The sequence below is a fragment of the Delphinapterus leucas genome, chromosome 1, assembly GCF_059928025.1.
Source record: "Delphinapterus leucas isolate spDelLeu-1000000601 "Yukka" chromosome 1, BTC_Dleu_Yukka2, whole genome shotgun sequence".
Classification (NCBI taxonomy): Eukaryota; Metazoa; Chordata; class Mammalia; order Artiodactyla; family Monodontidae; genus Delphinapterus; species Delphinapterus leucas.
In genome coordinates, this window is record NC_143129.1 from 26,514,401 (window position 1) to 26,533,696 (window position 19,296).

General features: G+C 39.4%; 1 protein-coding gene across 5 annotated transcripts in view; it reads left to right on the forward strand.

The window, feature by feature from the left end:
• The window catches only part of MIA3 (MIA SH3 domain ER export factor 3), a 64,677-nt gene that overhangs the window by 32,777 nt on the left and 12,604 nt on the right, over positions 1–19,296 (forward strand). For 3 of the 5 annotated variants that reach the window (XM_022579269.2, XM_089907082.1, XM_022579270.2), the window contains 20 exons: positions 1,630–1,651; positions 2,360–2,448; positions 3,071–3,148; positions 3,234–3,344; positions 4,670–4,741; positions 4,920–5,024; positions 5,699–5,821; positions 5,931–6,042; positions 7,178–7,233; positions 7,322–7,412; positions 7,559–7,697; positions 13,560–13,661; positions 14,725–14,785; positions 14,888–14,923; positions 15,003–15,070; positions 15,195–15,295; positions 15,465–15,602; positions 16,316–16,384; positions 16,510–16,589; positions 18,560–18,710. In XM_022579269.2, the coding sequence (XP_022434977.2) occupies positions 1,630–1,651; positions 2,360–2,448; positions 3,071–3,148; positions 3,234–3,344; positions 4,670–4,741; positions 4,920–5,024; positions 5,699–5,821; positions 5,931–6,042; positions 7,178–7,233; positions 7,322–7,412; positions 7,559–7,697; positions 13,560–13,661; positions 14,725–14,785; positions 14,888–14,923; positions 15,003–15,070; positions 15,195–15,295; positions 15,465–15,602; positions 16,316–16,384; positions 16,510–16,589; positions 18,560–18,710 (1,804 nt within the window). Of the gene's footprint in view, positions 1–1,629; positions 1,652–2,359; positions 2,449–3,070; positions 3,149–3,233; positions 3,345–4,669; positions 4,742–4,919; positions 5,025–5,698; positions 5,822–5,930; positions 6,043–7,177; positions 7,234–7,321; positions 7,413–7,558; positions 7,698–13,559; positions 13,662–14,724; positions 14,786–14,887; positions 14,924–15,002; positions 15,071–15,194; positions 15,296–15,464; positions 15,603–16,315; positions 16,385–16,509; positions 16,590–16,731; positions 16,810–18,559; positions 18,711–19,296 lie in introns of all 5 variants that reach the window. The other 2 variants (XM_022579272.2, XM_022579273.3) reach the window with 1 other exon arrangement.

A 19,296-nucleotide genomic window follows, 5' to 3' on the forward strand; every position in this document is an offset into this window, starting at 1 on the left:
GCCTCAACATTTGGGACCTTGGTCCCTACTCTCATTGCCTGCTTGTTGCATCTTCCTGCTTTCCCTCACCTGTTGATTTGGGTGAAAGGAGGATAAAGGAAGCTTACTCCCTCATTAGCAAGGCTGTGACATTAGAGAAGTAGTTATTTATTTCTGTGTTGGAACTCTGAATGCAGTTTCCTATAACAGCATCGTTAAAAATGGTATTAGATACTGTAATAATATTGAGATCATGGATGATTTGTGGACTGATCTGAGCATCTCATCACCATTTATGATGTTTGACAAGGGAAGTAAGTTCTGGGTTACAAAGACATTTAGTAACACTTTTTTAAAAATTGAGTACTGCTTGTATTTTATTCTCCTGTAATTCGGTGCTGTCTTTAGGAGATGATTTAGAAGATGTTAGCTGTTATTTCTCTCATTGCTTGTGTATTTTCCTGTAGCAGTCTTCTTTTCCCTTTTAGATTTATGACTGCTATTTTTAGGGGGTTGGGAAAATCAGAGGCTGCAGTCTGTTAGATTTCTAAATTCACCCAATAGCCAACTTTGATTAGGAATTCTAAGATGTTTTCTCATGAAAGAGGCATATTAGGACAACAATCATGCCTTTAATTTTGTTTCCTCAGAGTCTTTTTCAATTATCATTGTTTCTAGATCTCATTCTGGCTATTTGGGGTTGTCAAATAAATGATTTGGATGAGTGAAGCATTATTATGTTTAATATGAAACCACTATTCCTCTTTACTTTTTTTAAATTGAGAAATAATTGACTAGTAACATTATATTAGTTTCAGGTGTACAAATAATAATTTGATATTTGTATATATTGCAAAATGATTGCCAATAAGTCTAGTTATTAACATCCGTCACCAATACATAGTTACAAGATCTTTTTTCCCCTTTTCCCCCCTTTAAGATCTGCTCTCTTAGCAACTTCCATGTATATAATAATCCCTTTCCATTATGGAACTTAAGTCCTCTTTTAATAAGATTGGTGCTCATTGAAAAGATACATGAACGTATCTTTTTTATTTATTTTTGGCTGAGTTGGGTCTTCATTGCTGTGCGCGTGCTTTCTCTAGTTGTGGTGAGCGGGGGCTACTCTTGATTGCAGCACGCAAGCTTCTCATTGTGGTGGCGTCTCTTGTTGCAGAGCACGGGCTCTAGGCACGTGGGCTTCAGTAGTTGTGGCATGCGTGTTCAGTAGTTGTGGCTCGCGGTCTCTAGAGCGCAGGCTCAGTAGTTGTGGTGCACGGGCTTAGTTGCTCCATGGCATGTGGGATCTTCCCGGAGCAGGGATCAAACCTGTGTCCCCTGCATTGGCAGGCGGATTCTTAAACACTGCGCCACCAGGGAAGTCCCCGTGAACGTATCTTTAGTTGCAAAAATAAGGTATTTACCTTAGTGCTTTTATCTATCATAAACTATTAATGAAGTATCACTACCAATTAAATTTGAAATTTTTTTAGCCTTTTCTTATTTTTTAATCCTGTGGATCCTTATGCTGAACCAAACCATTATTAAATTTTCATTCTGTTATGATTTGACTATTGTGTTAAGAACTATAATATTTCTATTAATAAGATGTCTTGATATCAAGTTTAATTTTATTTCTCTCTCTTTTAGGTAAAGAATAGAGTATATCAAGGTAAATATTCAGGCTTATTTTGTTATTTGTACTATTCCCTCAGTACTGGTATTTGATATGAGTTTTGTGTAAGCTAACAGTAGATATGGTGACTTCTGATCTCTGATTGACTTATTAACTCCTGAACATTTTACTAATCCTAGGTTGCTAGCTTAGATGACAGAGTAGATGGTGATGCGAGTAGATGAGATAGGAGTTGAGGTGGCAGCAGGGAGAAGAGGATTCGGCTTGGGCAGATTGACTTTGAATGTTGAAGTAGTGCAATTTATTACCTGTGAACAGTGTTCCTGTGCTAATGGTTTATTCAGTACAGTAAATATGTATTTAAGTAGATAATTTGAGGAATAGAGGTATGTCAATATGCTTGCATTTTCTATTTACAAATGGCATATATTTGAAATGATCACATTTTCTGAGAAGAAAGGTGCTCATGAAGGAGAAAGACATTGAGCTAAAACATTTTACTGTATTTCCTGTCTTTGAAATAAATTTAAATTGCAATCTCATTGAAGTAAGTGTTCTTATTATGTTTTTCTTAAATTTTAATATTTTTACACCCTTAGTGCTATTAACTACAGTTTGCTTTTTAAAGGCATAATAGTTAATGCTGAGTTCATTTCCCTCAGAGTGCCAGATAGCATGTCTTTGCTGCTAATGCATTGGGTAATTCAATTTTTGATGATTTTATGGATTTCCCCCCCTTTTCAGTCACTGAACAGCAAATTTCTGAGAAGTTGAAGAATATCATGAAAGAAAATGCAGAGCTTGTACAAAAATTATCAAGTTATGAGCAGAAGGTATTAATTATTCTTTTAGTTTTTTTCCCCCTGTGGTTCCAGCTCGAATTATTTCCTCCTGTCTTATAGTTCAGTTGTTATGGTGGGTTTTTTTGTTTTTGTTTTTTTTTTCGGTACGTGGGCCTCTCACTGCTCTGGCCTCTCCCGTTGCGGAGCACAGACTCCGGACGCGCAGGCTCAGCGGCCATGGCTCACGGGCCCAGCCGCTCCGCGGCATGTGGGATCTTCCCGGACCGGGGCACAAACCCGTGTCCCCTGCATCGGCAGGCGGACTCTCAACCACTGTGCCACCAGGGCAGTCCTGTTATGGTGTTTTTAAATCATATTAAAACATTTTTTTTCATCTCCTACAAACTCTCCAAATGTGAAGTAGCCATCATATGTGTAAAGTACTGCTTGCTTCTCTGAGGGATCTCCTATTTGGAGATAAGTGTTTTTTTTTTTTTTTCTTTTGGCTGTATGGCCCGACATGTGGGTTCTTCCCGGACCAGGGATTGAACCTGTGCCCCCTGCAGTGGAAGTGTGGAGTCTTAACCACTGAACCACCAGGGAAGTCCTGGAGATAAGTTTTGGTAGCACTATAATTTATGTTTCTAAATTTTGAATGCTTTATTTTATTTAGATCAAGGAATCAAAGAAACATGTTCAAGAAACCAAGAAACAAAACATGATTCTCTCTGACGAAGCAATTAGATTTAAGGTAAAAATCCCTTTTCTTTTTGAGATTGCATTCTAAAGACAAAAGAAAAATAATGAGTAATTATTATTAATACCTTTTTTTGTAGGATAAAATCAAGAATCTTGAGGAAACTAATGAAATTCTGGGTGACACAGCTAAAAGTTTGCGTGCTATGTTAGAATCTGAGAGAGAACAGAATGCGAAGAATCAGGACTTGGTAAGAGTTTTGCTGTTAAGTGTTACTGTAAATTGGCTTTTCAACTATTTTGTAGGTTGGATGAGATGAACTCTGCATTTTCCCATGCTTTAACTCAAATAATATTGGGAGTCAGGGAAGTTGAACCTACTTCTATGCATTTTCGTGGAATTTTAAATGCTAATACCCCAAGTTATTAATTTTACAGGCCTCAGAAGTATTTTTGTCTTCAGCCCTGGGTAATTTTCATATTGCTTGGCTCTGCCCTTTGAAACATGTAGAGCAAATAAGAAATAGTTGCCCCTTTGAGTGGTCTTAGTACTTTGTTTTGATTTGTTTTTGCATGGTTCTTTTCTAAAAATAAACTTTAAATGCTAGAACAGTTTTTTTTTTTTTTTTTTAAATTTATCTTTGGCTGAGTTGGGTCTTCATTTCTGCGCGCGGGCTTTCTCTAGCTGCGGCGAGTGGGGGCTACCCTTCGTTGTGTTGCGCGGGCTTCTCAGTGCTGTGGCTTCTCTTGTTGCGGAGCATGGGCTCTGGGTGCTCAGGCTTCAGTAGTTGTGGTGCACAGGCTTAGTTGCTCCGCAGAATGCAGGATCTTCTTGGACCAGGGCTCGAACCTGTGTCCCCTGCATTGGCAGGCAGATTCTTAACCACTGCACCACCAGGGAAGTCCCTAGAACAGTTTTTGAATTATATAAAAGTTGGAAAGATAGTAGAGAGGGTTCCCATTAAGCTTGATCCAGTTAAGCTTGATCACCCGGCTGAGGTAGTATTTGCCAGGTTTCTCTGCTATAAAGTTAACCCTTTTTCCATTCTCTGCATATTGTACTCTTTGGAAGGAAGTTACTGTGCACAACCCACAGTTAAAGAGTGAAGAGTTATGTTCCACCTCCTTGACATATTCCTTGATAAGTTTTGGAATTCTGTATCTGAGATTTGGCTCTTCCCCCTCAAGTCCAGCCATTTTTAGTTTAGCAAGAGAATTTTTAAGTGACCTTGGGATTTTTTTCTCTACCACTAGGAAAAATCATTGATTTGAACTGGTTTACTTGAATTATTTTTCATTTTCTTTCCTTTGACTTTTTTGTCTCGTCATGTACCACATTATTTCATAACTAGGAAAGTTGTGGATGGTATGAAATATTTATGTCTTCAGTGTTTTCTTTCCTCATGTCTTTACATTGTTGACTTTTCTCCTAGGCCAAGACTGGATCATCTGCTTTTACCTGCTATCTAGGGGATGGCTCTGCGATGTGTTTTGTTAATGTTTCTTCTTTTTATCATATATCCCAGTGTTTCTACTGAAATTCTAATACATTTTTGTGTTCTTTTTCCCATGGCAGATATCAGAAAACAAGAAATCTGTAGAGAAGTTAAAAGATGTTATTTCAATGAATGCCTCAGAATTTTCAGAGGTAAAGCTCTGTACAATTCCTGCAAGATACATTAATACGATGTCTTAGTATTTTGAGGAGCAAACATTTGATGTGTGCTAGAAAATGCAAAAGACAAAAACCGTATGTCTAATTGGGAAAGTAACTTTTTATGTGTTTTTCTTTGAATTATTGCATTAATAGAAGTGTTTTGCATTAGGTTCAAATTGCCCTTAATGAAGCTAAACTTAGTGAAGAGAAAGTGAAGTCTGAATGCCATCGGGTTCAAGAAGAAAATGCTAGACTTAAGAAGAAGAAGGAGCAGGTAAAGGAAAGTTAACATCATAGATTATGTAACTAGGAAACCAGATATCATTACCGCTTGAATATCTTTTCTTGGATATGGTTTTTAAGGAAATGAAGTACGTATGCAGGATTCAATTTTTAGATATGCAGAGTTTAAACTGCGCTCCCCAAATTGAGTGCATGTGTACATTCTCCATCTGTTCTAGGTTTTCTGTTCTTTTGTACAATTCCTTGCAGCTATCAGAATGTTTAGTCTTTGTCTCATCCAGCACCAGCCAAATATTAACGTGAATAGCCTCAAGAGGGCGATGGACTTGCTTCTTAGACCCAAAGAATTAGGTATTTATTACCCTCCTTTGAGCAGTTACTGTTTCTCTGACCAAGGGACGGTTACATGATCTGGAGTCTGGGCTTGGTAGGCAGGGAGATGTGCCCTTCTATTCCTACTGGAAGTGAATTATTTGAACTGGCTGCAATTTTCTGAAGGATGCAATACACTAGATCAGTGTCCTTGACAGCTCTTAGGTTCTCATTGCAGTTCTAAGGGATGGAGTCACTCTCCACCCCTTAACCAAGGCCATAGTATAGTCCCTAATGACGAGCCAAGGAGAAGCATGGCTCATTTTTTGTGGTCTTGCTGTCTCCAGTGCAAAAGCCATAACGTTTAGAAATTGATGTGTTTTAACTTTGCAGTTGCAGCAAGAAATCAAAGACTGGAGTAAATCACATGCTGAGCTCAGTGAACAAATCAGATCATTTGAGAAGTCTCAGAAAGATTTGGAAGTAGTTCTCACTCACAAAGATGATAATATTAATGTGAGTTCATTCTCCTGAATACGTGCTTAATTCTCATGAATTCTCATGAATCTGGGTAATTGAAATTGAGAGGCTCTTTCTAATAAATATCCTTTTGCTTCTTTTCTAGGCTTTGACTAATTGCATTACACAGTTGAATCAGTTAGATTGTGAATCTGAATCTGAGGGTCAAAATAAAGGAGGAAATGAATCAGATGAATTAGCAAATGGAGAAGTGGGAGGTAAGATTGGTTTCAGGGAGGTTGGACCTCTTTTTGCCTTCTAGTCTCTTAAGTACACTGATGCTTTTTTCAGCGGTCTGAATTTCCTCTTTAGGGTTAAAGCTGTAGATGCCTGTCACTGAATTTGTACAGTTGGCCCTCTGAATCTGTGGGTTCACATCCGTGGATTGACCCAACTGCAGGTTGAAAATATTTGGAGAAAAAAAATTCCAGATAGTTCAAAAAAGCAAAACTTTATTTTGCTGCGTGCCAGCAGCTGTTTACGTAACATTTACATTGTTTAAGGTATTATAAGTAACTTAGAGATGAAGTATGTGGGAAGATGTGTGTAGGTTATGTGCAAATGCTGTGTCATTTTATATAAGGGACTTGAGCATCCACAGATTTTGGTTTCCTATGGGGGGTGGGGGAGGGGGTCCTGGAGCCAATCTCTTGTGGATACCAAGGGACGACGATACAGGTCTGTATGCGTTGGGCAGAGGTGGGTTGCTGGCTTGTGGTACAGCAGTAGGTATGCACTGGAGCCAGAGCAGCATCAGTCCTGTCTCCCAGCTCTGTGTACTGAACACTCCTCAGTAGGAGAAACTTCTTTCTGAACTTCATGCTTATCATTTCTGTAGTTCTGTGGTTTTAGGGCCACAACCAATTTCAAAAGTACCAAGCGGTTGGAGCCGTAAACTTAAACTAAGCAGTTAGAGTGGAGGCTAAAGGGAAAGAGTGTTTACTGATGAGAGAAATGTTTGTAGACGCTCTATCTCAAGTTGGAGATTGTTCACATTGTGGGTGTTTTAACCTACACCTGGTAGCAGATTCAAGGGGAGAGCAGAGGAATGAGTCTTTCTAAATAAGATATTTGACTGGGGGCAGGTAGATCTGAGAGAGAAGAAGGAGCTTTACTTCACATATCCCTTCTTGCTCAAGTACAGCATGGATAATATTTTTATTGTACAAACTGGGAATTCTTTTTTTCAACCTAAGTTTGCACATCTCTTAAAAGTCAAATAGCTGAATCAGTTCTTTTCGTTAGTTTGTTTTTTCATTGAATGTTTGAACATGATAATAGTTTGGGGGAAATTAAGAAAATATAGTTAAACAGCAAGGAAGGAAAGAGCACTGAAATCCTTTTGTTTCTTAGGTGACCGGAGTGAGAAGGTGAAAGAGCAGATTAAGCAGATGATGGACGTTTCTCGGGTATAATCCTTTGTATAGAGTACTATAAGTGCCTGTGAATTCTTACTATGCCTCACTTTTAAGACTTTCTCTCTTCTGCAAATTTTAGACACAGACTGCAATATCAGTAGTTGAAGAGGATCTAAAACTTTTACAATTTAAACTTAGAGCCTCCATGTCCACTAAATGTAACCTGGAAGGTAGGTTGCTTCTTGAAAAGAAATTGCCACTGGAAAAATAAAGAGTGGCTTCCTGTTTCCATGTTCTCACCCTCCTTAACGCTGGCCTCCTCAGTAAGTTCTCCAGTTCTTGTGCACACAAAGCTCAAACGTTTTATCCCTTACAGACCAAATAAAGAAATTAGAGGAGGATCGCAATTCCCTGCAGTCTGCCAAAGCTGTACTGGAAGATGAATGCAAAACACTGAGGCAGAAAGTGGAGATTCTGAATGAGCTCTATCAGCAGAAGGAGATGGCTCTGCAAAAGTAAGGTTTTCGTGGTTCATTGTTAACAATATTGTCATCTAGCTAAATGTCTGTACTACTATAGATAATCTTGTCTTTTTTAAAGACTGTTTATAGTTTTTTCTGCCTATAATTAGTATAGATTTGTCTTTCTTCCTTTCTGCCTTGTTTCCCATAACTTGCAATTTTTTTTCCATTTTAACTAATTGTCAGCAATTACTGCCTGTAATTTACTTGAAGCATAGTAGTTATGCTACTATAGTAGCATAATAGTAGTAGTAGTAGTAGTAGTTATGATACCCCATAGTAGTTATGCATAGTAGTTATGCTACTAACTAACAGGTACTAAGAGTTGCTGTTCTGGAAGTGCTTCTTTTGACGATTCATACCCTTTCTGAGGCTCCACCACTTACTCCACTTTTCTTTTGCTGTTGTTAGTTATATCATTCTGATTTGTCTTGCATTTGTTCTACTAGTTTTTAATATAGCCTTTAAAAATCCTGAGTGATTTGTATGACATGATTTTAAATAGAATAAATACTTCAAAAGGAGTACTTAGTTACTGACAGTATTGTAAGTTTTGGACTTAATATAGTCAATATTCAGACTATACATATATAATATGTAATTGTGGCAAGGTTGTTGGGAGTTTGGGGTATAGAAATGCTTGTTTCATCCTCAGAGCAACTTATGAGATAGGTACAATTATTATTTGTATATTAATTATAGGAGGCTGAGGCTCAGAGAGACTAAGTAACTTACCCAGTATCACATCGTAGTGAAGCAGGGCCTTGTACTAGGTTTTTCTGACTCTATAGCACATGCCCCTAACTTTTTAACTGCATGTGTTCTAAATGACAACCATGTGGAAACCATAAAAAAAAAAAAAAAAGAAATACCTGTTTCATGTGTACGTTTAGGTATTAATCTTTTGAAATACACATCTCAAATTTGGAGTTAGATATCTTTTGAAAGATATACTTTCATAGTTCAAGTTTTCTCCACCAAAAATACCTGAATCCTCTAAAATAGTTTATTGGTGGCGGTTGCGATTTGTGTTTGCTCCTATACTTCACTCTTTGGCATTTATAGCAGTCTATGAGCAGGCTTACTTTGCTAAGCAAATTTAATCTTTTTCATATGCTTAGGTTGCTATTGCCAGATGCCATTAAACATTGGAACCATACCACTAACTTTTTCTCTAATTCTTTGCTCACCAAGAAATTAGTTTAGATTTTCCAAGTTTTATTCAGGCTAGCTCTAAATACCTGACTTGCTTCAGATAAATATTTCCCATTTCATTATTTATTATTATTTTTTAAAAAGCACTTCTCTGGCGACTTCCCTGGTGGCTCAGTGGATAAGACTCTGCACTCCCAGTGCACGGGGCCTGGGTTCGACCCCTGGTCAGGGAACTAGATCCCACATGCATGCCGCAACTAAGAGTTCGCATGCCACAACTGAGGAGCCTGCGAGCCACAACTAAGGAGCCCGCGAGCTACAACTAAGACCCCACACAGCCAAATAAATAAATAAATAAATATTGGGGGAAAAAAAGGCACTTCTCTGCCACCAGTAGTCATCTGAATCACCTAAATGGCAATTGTCTTTCTTTATGATATAGTCAGTGTGGCGATATTTTATTCAATTCCTCCAGTGTCCATTCAGTCACCATGTCCAGGCACGAATTGCTTGCACTTCATCCCCAAAGCCACTGTGTGTGCTTAGGCCCAAGTCATCTTTTCTGCCAGCCCTTAACTAATCACCTATCTCCAGTTTCTCTTTCTTAAACCTCTTCTTCGAAGTCTACAGCTGCTAGAAGGAACTTTCTAAAATACAAGTCCTTGTATATCATCATGTGGTTTAAAATCTGTCGAGGAGGCCCCCCCATTCCCTTCAGGGTCAATTTCCGACTGTTTGGCAAGCACACAGGGCCCCTCAGCTGTCCTGAGCTGCCTCTCCAGGTGCATCTCCTGCAGCTCCTTCTGATGCAGCCTGACCTGGCCACAGTTCCTTCATGCCACTCTGAGCTTCTGTGTAGTTATGCATGCTGCTTTTTCTGTAGTAAAAATGTCCTTTTACATTATTTCCACCTGGCAATCTCCTGCCTACTCAGATGTTTATGTTCCTTAAAATCTTTTCTAGAGTGAGTTGTGGCATAAATAAATAAATAGGTGAGTACTCATTTTTTCCTTATAATGTAATTCCTAAATGTATATTTAGGTTTAAATCTACATATTGGTATTTGCTTTCTATTTGATGGCCTGTTCTATGTTCCCTTTTCTCTTCTTTCTGTCTTTTGGATTATTTGAATATTTTTAATAATTCTATTTTTCCCCTGTGTAAGCTTGGTAGTTATTGGTTGCTTTACTTGTCTTCATATACTTACCCTAAAGACCACAGCATGTATCCTGGACTTAGTCAATAGATATACCTCTTTCTGGGCTTTAACTCCCTCCTGAGTTAAGATGCTCCTGCATCTTTCTTTGTATACTTAAACTCCACAAGATGTTTTTATTGTCTATTACAGTGCTTCCCGGCCAATATTCACTTGATTTACACACATATTTATACAGGCGTACCTGGTTTTATTGCACTTTGCTTTATTGCGCTTTGCAGATACTGCATTTCTTACACATTGAAGGTTCGTGGCCACCCCGTGTCAAGCAAGTCTTTCGGCACCATTTTTCCAACAGCATTTGCTCACTTTGTGTCTCTGTCACATTTTGGTAATTCTCGCAGTATTTCAAACTTTTTCATTATTATATTTGTTATGGTGATCTGTGATCAGTGATCTTTAATGTTACTTTAAAGATTATGAAGGCTCAGACGATGGTTAGCATATTTCAGCAGTAAAGTATTTGATAGTTAAGGCTTGTATGTTGTTTTTCAGACACAATGCTATTGCACACTTTATAATAGACTACAGTATAGTGTAAACATAACTTTTACATGCACTGGGAAACCAGAAAATTCTGAAACTCACTTTCTTTCTCCGCTTTATTGTGGTGGTCTGGAACTGAACCTTCAGTATCTCTGAGGTCTGCCTGTAGTTCCTGTAGTTCTTTATCCTCTCCTACACCTTTGGTCTTCCATTTGGGGTCACTTTCATTCTACTTGAAGAATGTCCTTTAGTGACGGATTTCATCAGCTTATCTTTGTGTGAAAACGTCTTTATTTTGACTTCATTTTTTAAGGATATTCTGCTGGCTCTGGGATTTTTGCAGTTATTTAATTCCAGCACTATAAAGATAACCAGTTAGTTTCTGGTTGTGAAGTTTCTTTAAGGAATCCAGTGTCACTCTTACTTTCCCTGTTCAGATGTCTCACCCCTGCTGTTGCTGCCTTTAAAAGTTCTCTTTCGGTTTTTCAGCAGTTTTATTGGGCGGTGCCTAGGTGTGGATGTTTGGGTTTGGGTTTCTCTTCTCCTTCCCTAACTATTTTGCATTTATGCTGTTTGAGGTCATCAGCACGTCCTGAATTTTGGGGTCTTTCTCCATATGTTGATTCTGCCCCATTCTCTCTTCTTCTGAGATTCCATTTAAACCTTTTTAAAAATAATTTCCCCTATGTCTGCTACATTCTTACCTATATTTGCTTCATTCTGGATTTTTTTCTGACCTGTCTTCCAGTGTGCTAACATCTCACTTCAGCTATCAAATCTGCTACTAAAATCATTCATTGAGTTCTTAATTCCAGTTACTGTGTTTCAGTTTTATAGTTTCTAATCCTTTGCTGAAATTTGTAATCTTGACTTTCGCTTCCTTGAATGTATAAGGCACAGTTATTTTAAAGTCTGTGTGATAATTCCATTATGTGGATCCTCGATGGGTCATTCCTCTTGTCTTTTAGATTTTAATCACAGTGTCTTGTGGGGTGCCTAGACAGTTTTGATTGAGTGGCAAACATTGTAGAGGGAATTGGAGGCCTAGAATGGTGTTGTTTTCCTAGAGAAAAGATTTGAGTTTATTTCTAGCAAGTGGTCATTATTTTAATCCAGTCAGCAATAGAGGTCATTCAAAAATGGCTTAGTTCTGGACTTCCTGGTGGCACAGTGGTTAAGAATCCGCCTGTCAATGCAGGGGACACGGGTTTGAGCCCTGGTCTGGGAAGATCCCACATGCCGCAGAGCAACTAAGCCCGTGCACCACAACTACTGAGCCTGCGAGCCACAACTACTGAGCCCGCATGCCACAGCTACTGAAGCCAGCATGCCTAGAGTCTGTGCTTCACAACCAGAGAAGCTACTGCAATGAGAAGCCTGCACACCTCAACAAAGAGCAGCCCCCGCTCGCCACAAGTAGAGAAAGCCTGCATGCAGCAACAAAGACCCAACGCAGCCAAAAAAAAAAAAAAGGCCTTAGTTCCTTCAAAGGACACTGCATTGCTCATTTGGTACTCCAAGTGCACAGCTCTTTCTAGCCTCAACCTAAAGCCCAGGGCTTTTACTAGGGTCCCTCTCAGTGGCAGTCCTGAGCTCCACTTCATTTTCTATGACCCAGGAATATTTTGAAAACTCGATTCAGTAGCCTCCTTATATCTCTACATTGTCTTAAGTGCATGGGTGAACCTAGGGGAAAAGTGGCTTCGGATGCCAGGCTTATTTGTAATTCTGAGATTCCTTTTTTTTTTTTTTTACTAGACCTTGGCCTCATACGTTAGCTTACTAGCTAATATATTAGCTCTCTGATGCCTTCAAGCATGTTCTTTATATTTTTGTCGAATGTTCTATTTATTTTCAGTGTTCTCAGACCAACTCATTCATTCCTGGAAGCAAAATTCTCTCTGATCTTTCTTCAAGACCCAGTTTTCTTACATTTCTTCCTGAGTTAGGGATTGTTCTGTTGTTAGGTGCATCGTTTGTACATTAAACTGCGAACTCAGTTTAGGGATAGTACTTTGCCCACATTTTTATCTTTAGCATCTTACTAGGTAAAGTATGTTATAGCTATTCATAAGACATATGCTGAGTATTGAACGGACAATTACAGAAGAATATACAACCCTTTTTCTCTTTGATTACTAACTGTTTTTACTACAGCTCTTCTGATTATGCTTCTGTTTCATAGAAATTGTCTCAGGTTTCTTTTGAATCAGAACTATGGTCAAAGAAGTACAAGGGTAACAAGAAAATAGCATTTTAAAGCCATGTTGCTACCATTGCAATCTCTGTTATAGTAGATTGATATCTTGAGCTCCAAGGTTAGTAGGTTAAAAGCAGTTTCCAGTAGATGATACTCTGATTATGGGACAGCTTAGATTCTTTTTCTATCCAGTAGACGTGGCCAATTCTAAGATTTTTCTCTTTCCTTTAATCATAATTCTATTGAAATAGGCAGTAGGAGTCCCACATCTGAAGTGTGGAATTAATCTGTGGTTAATTCCACAATTAGAAGACGTTCTAAAAGGCTTTTGGGGGGCTAATTATCATGGTACCAGTCTTGGATTGAAAAATAATCCTTCCAAGATTGAAGTAAGAGAAGTAATTACAGGTCTTTCCATGGTAGAAATAAGAGCAATAATTATCCCCCTGCTCTATCCTAATAAGTTTAATTGTGTTAGGTTGATCAGCCCTGGCTTTCCACATTGAAGTAAAATGAGCTTTCATTGTCTCAGACACAGGAAACTTGGGGCACAGAGTGTTTTTTCCATTTGTTTGTTTCATTTACTAGTGAGTAGAGAATTATGAGGAAAAGTTTTAAGATGCAGGTGATTTGCCAACAGGCCAGAGTTTGATTTTTATCCGTAAGTGGCAGGTTTGAATTCCTTCCTATGACTTGTTTGTATGTGTGTTTTAGAGAGGATGGGAAGTAACAAGGCATTCAGACAGACGGCTGGGAGAGCAAGAGAAACACTTTCATTTGACAACTGATTTTATCTTAGGAAATTGAGTCAAGAAGAGTATGAGCGGCAAGAAAAAGAGCAGCGGCTGTCAGCTGCAGATGAAAAGGCGCTTTTGGCGGCAGAGGAGGTGAAAACTTACAAGTGAGTTCAGCTTCTGAGGAGGGTGTCAGTGGCTGATGAAACTGTTGGCTTTTAAAAAAAAAAACTGTTTTACACTATGTAGAACAAAATGGCACAGAAGCAGAAATAAGTGGTCAAAAGATTTAATTAACATGAGAAAAAATAAATTTTAAGTTAACAAAGGAAAAAGTGTTAAATTCACAGAAATTTCCTTACACCCAATACTGACAAGACTGTAAGGGAAAGTTGGTTCATGCCAACAGTTCTGAGTGGTTTTATATATCAGAGAAATTCTTTTTGGAAGGCAGTTTGCTGTATGATGTATTTAAAAAAACATTAAAATGATCATGCCGGGGCTTCCTTGGTGGCACAGTGGTTAAGAATCCACCTGCCAAGGCAGGGGACATAGGTTCGGGTCCTGGTCCGGGAAGATCCCACATGCCACGGAGCAGCTAAGCCCGTGTGCCACAACTACTGAGCCTGCGCTCTAGAACCCGCGGGCCACAACTACTGAGCCCACGTGCCACAACTACTGAAGCCTACACGCCTAGAGCCCGTGCTCCGCAACAAGAGAAGCCACCGCAATGAGAAGCCCTTGTACTGCAACAAAGACTAGCCCCCACTCGCTGCAACTAGAGAAAGCCCGCATGCAGCAAAGACCCAATGCAGCCAAAAATAAAATTAATTAATTAATTAATTCTTAAAAAATGATCATGCCATTTGATAGACTCAGTAATCATAGCTCTGGGAAATTTTCTGTGGATATAATTAAAGGAAGAAAAAGCTTTGTGGAGAAAAATGTTTATAGTGGGATTGTTTGAGAACATATTGAAGAGAACAGTTAAGGAAATGATAAGGTATCAGTTCAAAATCTCCAGCTATTAAATAATAAGGAAGGAAATTATGCAGTATTAGTTTTGATCACAGTGTACTCTTACTATAGCCATGTAGAATGTGTTTTTATACATATGGATGAAGTCTGAAAGGGTACAGCTGTAGCTGTTAGAGTAAAGGGAACATGGCGAGATTGTTTAAAATATTATTCAGTTGTGCTCTAAATGATAAAAGCAAGTTTAATTCTTAGGCGGAGAATTGAAGAAATGGAGGAAGAATTACAGAAAACAGAGCGCTCGTTTAAAAACCAGGTAATAATTATACTTCCATACAGCAGCAGACTTCTTTGCTTTCTAATACATATTATTATAATGAATCTCTGAACATATTTTTTGATGTGTTATCTTTTTCAGATCGCTACTCATGAGAAAAAAGCTCACGATAACTGGGTAAGATTTTTTTTTTTCTTTTCTTTATTTTGTGTGTTGTCTACCACAGCTTATTTTGGATACTTTTTTTCTCCAATAGCTCAAAGCTCGTGCTGCAGAAAGAGCTATAGCTGAAGAGAAAAGAGAAGCTGCCAACTTGAGACACAAGTATGTGATTTTAAAACATATTTTCAGTGTGTTTTTAGAGTTTCTAAAGGCTGTGCTGTGTGGTATCCAATAAGGAATTAATTTTCTGTTTCATATTTAAATCCATTCTTTCTCTGTATTCAAGATTACTGGAACTAACCCAAAAGATGGCAATGCTGCAAGAAGAACCTGTGATCATAAAACCAATGCCAGGAAGACCCAACACACAGAACCTTCCACGGAGAGGTAGGGAGCACTTTTAAAGGGCTGCAGTCTATTTTTTGGTGGAAAATGTGTTTAAATTACTTTTTATTTCTGAGTATGTGTGTAATATTTACGATGCCCTAGAAATAATCCCAAGAACTTAGAAAAAAGAGGTTCACTTAAAGTGGTAATTATTGCCCGTTGTCTTCAGGTCCTCTGAGCCAGAATGGCTCTTTTGGCCCATCTCCTGTGAGTGGTGGAGAATGCTCCCCGCCACTGACAGCAGACCCACCTGCAAGACCTCTGTCTGCTACGCTTAACCGAAGAGAGATGCCTCGAAGTGAATTTGGTGAGCATTGACGTGTTACCTTGCAGTAAACTGTTTCAAGAGCTTTTTCCTTCTTTGAGAATTCTGATGCAAGCAGCAGTTGAGAATTTGGGTCTGTCCAATATATAAAGAAGGAAATTTCTTAATTTTGTCTTGGTGGATAGTCTACTTTAGATTTGCTTTAGAACAAAAAGCACTGATTTATTATTATAACAATACTATTTGTCATGTATATGTAAAACAAATATATAAATATCATTTATTCTTATTGTTTCTTTTCACATTTTTGCTGTGAAATATAGGCCTTTATCTTTAAACTTCTGTTGAGTTCCTCTCTTGAATAATATAAAAGTAGCCTTAAAACTATATAATTTATGCAGTGTACATCTGTTTCTCATTAATATGAAATGCTATAAGTCTGTTTCTAATCATAAATATGTCTATAATACTTGGTAAGATATGGAAGTCAGATTACATATAGACTGAAAAAACAGCCTATACAATTGCCTGTAGCTCGAAGTACCTGACCAGTGCTATTAACGTGCAGGTCTTTCAATCCAAGATAGTTCTTATTTTAATTCTTTAAGTTTGTGCATAAATTGTTAGTGATTTCTCCTCATACGTATTGGGAGACCCGCTTTGAATTTTGCTTTCTGGGTAGAACTGAAACCTGACCTGTCCACAATTGGTTTATTCTGAAAAATTCATGCAAGGGCTGTTATTTCTCTCTCAAGGGTCAGTGGATGGGCCTCTACCTCGTCCTCGATGGTCATCTGAGGCATCTGGGAAACCCTCTGCCTCTGGTAAGGGACCTAAGTGTGTTCATAGAGTCTCAAATTGTGGAGGAGGTGGGTAGAGGACTTTGTATTCTTCTTCAGAGAGTATACAAGTCAGAATAAGTCTAAATCAGTTCTCTGGCCTCCCACAGATCCAGAATCTGGTGCAGCTCCCGTGATGAACAGTAGCTCAAGAAGCTCTTCCCCCTCTAAGGTGATGGATGAGGGCAAGGTAAATTCTGCAGTCATTTTGAATTGTAATTAGGTATTTCAGGAAAACATCTAACTTTTTCTACAACGCCCTCTCTTTGCCTCATCCATCTCCCTTTTGTGTGTTGTTATGTCTATACCATCTCATTTACTTTTTGAAAAAGCAAACTGTTCCCCAAGAGCCTGAAGGCCCTTCAGTTCCCAGCATTATGTCTTTGGCTGAGCATCCAGTAGCACTAAGTGCTTGTAGGTTGAACTGGGCTTTTTACTTGGTGTATTTCTGGAAAGGAGCTGAGGAGCATGACACTAATCTGCTTTGCTTTAAACTGCATATGGCAATACTGACCTTACTGTTGACTTAGAAGTGTTGCTGGGTTGCGGAAGTCTGGCTGGTTGGTTGGTTTTCACTCCTTTTCCCTGTTCTGGTTAGGTGATTAATCTCTTTAGAGCATCTGTTGTAGTTAACCTTAAAATGTGAAAAGTCATCACTTCAGTTCTGTATTGTGTGCTTCGGTGTTGAGTGCTCTAAGGCAAATCAGTTCATCATATATTGTGTAAATTCATCATTATTATGTATTTGTTTGGAAGTGTGCTATTTAAGAATATCTCGGGCTTCCCTGGTGGCGCAGTGGTTGGGAGTCCGCCTGCCGATGCAGGGGACACGGGTTCGTGCCCCGGTCCGGGAAGATCCCACATGCCGCGGAGCGGCTGGGCCCGTGAGCCATGGCCGCTGAGCCTGCGCGTCCGGAGCCTGTGCTCCGCAACGGGAGAGGCCACGACAGTGAGAGGCCCGCGTACCGCAAAAAAAAAAAAAAAAAAAAAAAAAAGAATATCTCTAGTGGTATACCAGGCAAGCCCTGTTTTGAATAATCTGAAATTACAGATCAGTAACAGAGGATGTTTGCTATAAGTGAAGTACTGAATAGTGGAAATCTTTAATTACCTGTTGTGCCAGTTCCCAGCAGTAGCCTTAAATTATGTTCACATAAGTGTATTCTCTTGTAACTTGTGTAGCTGCGACAGCTGGTAAGTCCTCTGATTGTACCTCACAGTGCTTTACTGTGTTGACATCAAGATACATATTTTCATTATTGAGAATTTCCAACCCAGCTTCCGTAGGGAAGGATTGGTCAGCACCTCGTAATGTGAAGGACGGCGTTACTGGTGAATGGGGGTGGATGCTGGAGCTGTGCCTGCTGAACTTGTATATATAACGTTATCTCTGTTGGGAAATACTTGCGAGTTCCAGTACAGGACTCCAGGAATACACATCGCTTGAGAGCTCTTTGTGTCCCAGGGCAGCCTGGCTAAGACCCAAGACCCCTTTGAAGTAGCAGACTGACTTCAAAGAGAGTAGAGCCTCCTCTGATAGTGGGGGCAGAGGAGGAAGAGCACTGGCTTGGAGTCAGGCTGATAGTGGATTCCAGCCCAGCCTCTTACGTGCTGTGTGACCTTCGGCAAGGTATCTAATACTCTCTGTGCCTCTGTTCCCTCATGTTTAAAGCAAGGTGAGATCTTACAACACATGAAAGGAAATTGAGGGTACTCTGAATATTAGCTCTTCTTACATGTAGAAAATGGATTTTTCATTCCCTTTTGTTCTTTCCACTCTTAATATGGAGAAATGAGCTATTGTGGTGACGGGAGGGAGGGGCTGCCCTAGAAGCAGTTTACTGTGTGTATGGTATGGTTGTTAGTTCTTAGTTGGGAATCGCCTCTGTTAATATCCTTTGACAGTCCTCTTGCATCCTCTTCTGTTTGCCCATACGAGCAATAATATGATTATGGTGGAAGTGTTCACTCCTCTGACATTCTTTGAACCTGCCTGAGCTGTCAGTGGGACAGATAGGAGGGGTAGAGTTTTGTTGCCATAGCTCGCTCTTTGGACAAGTGCCTGACATCTGCTTCATTGGGTTTTAGCTTTTACTGGTGTTGGTGCTTTTATCTGTCATATCCAAGCATTTCAGAACTTTCATTACTTCTCCTTTGCAGGTTAATACGGCTGCAAAAGGGCCCCCTCCTTTTCCAGGGGCACCCCTCATGAGCTCCCCCGTGGGAGGCCCTCTACTGCCGCCCATTCGATACGGACCACCTCCTCAACTCTGCGGGCCTTTTGGGCCTCGGCCACTTCCTCCGCCCTTTGGTATGATGATTGAACGGTAGTAATGGACTTGTGAAGTGTATTCATCTTTTCACTCTAATCCTTGATAAAATTTTAACAGTTGCTATGCAGGGCTGTGCAATGAAAGGGTAAAGCTGGCTGAGTACATTTGAACTTTTCTGCCAGTTTCTCAGGACCCATGGGGTGCTGCATAATCTCCCTGTACTGAGATGGGCAGTAGGTATCTCTTGTAGACAAGGGAAAATGGGCTGTTCATAGAAAGTCAGAAATATTATTTCGGCCTATGTTTCTTGAACAGCTCTGGCTACGTACTAGGCTCCGTAATGGATGGAATTAACTCTCCTAACTCCAGGAGCTTAAGGTGTCCTATAGGACACATACATACATTATATACAACATAAAACTTGTAATCACCATGATGGAAGTATAAGCAACGGGTCACAGAGTATAAAAGAAGGCAAGATTAATCCATCACTCCCCACCTTGGGAGTAAATAGGAAGGAAATGTTAAAGAGAAGGTAGAATGTAATAGCTACTAGGTAGAATGTTGCTGAATTTAATTAGGTGGAGCTGGAAGGCCTTTCCCAGCAGGGCAGACACCTTGATT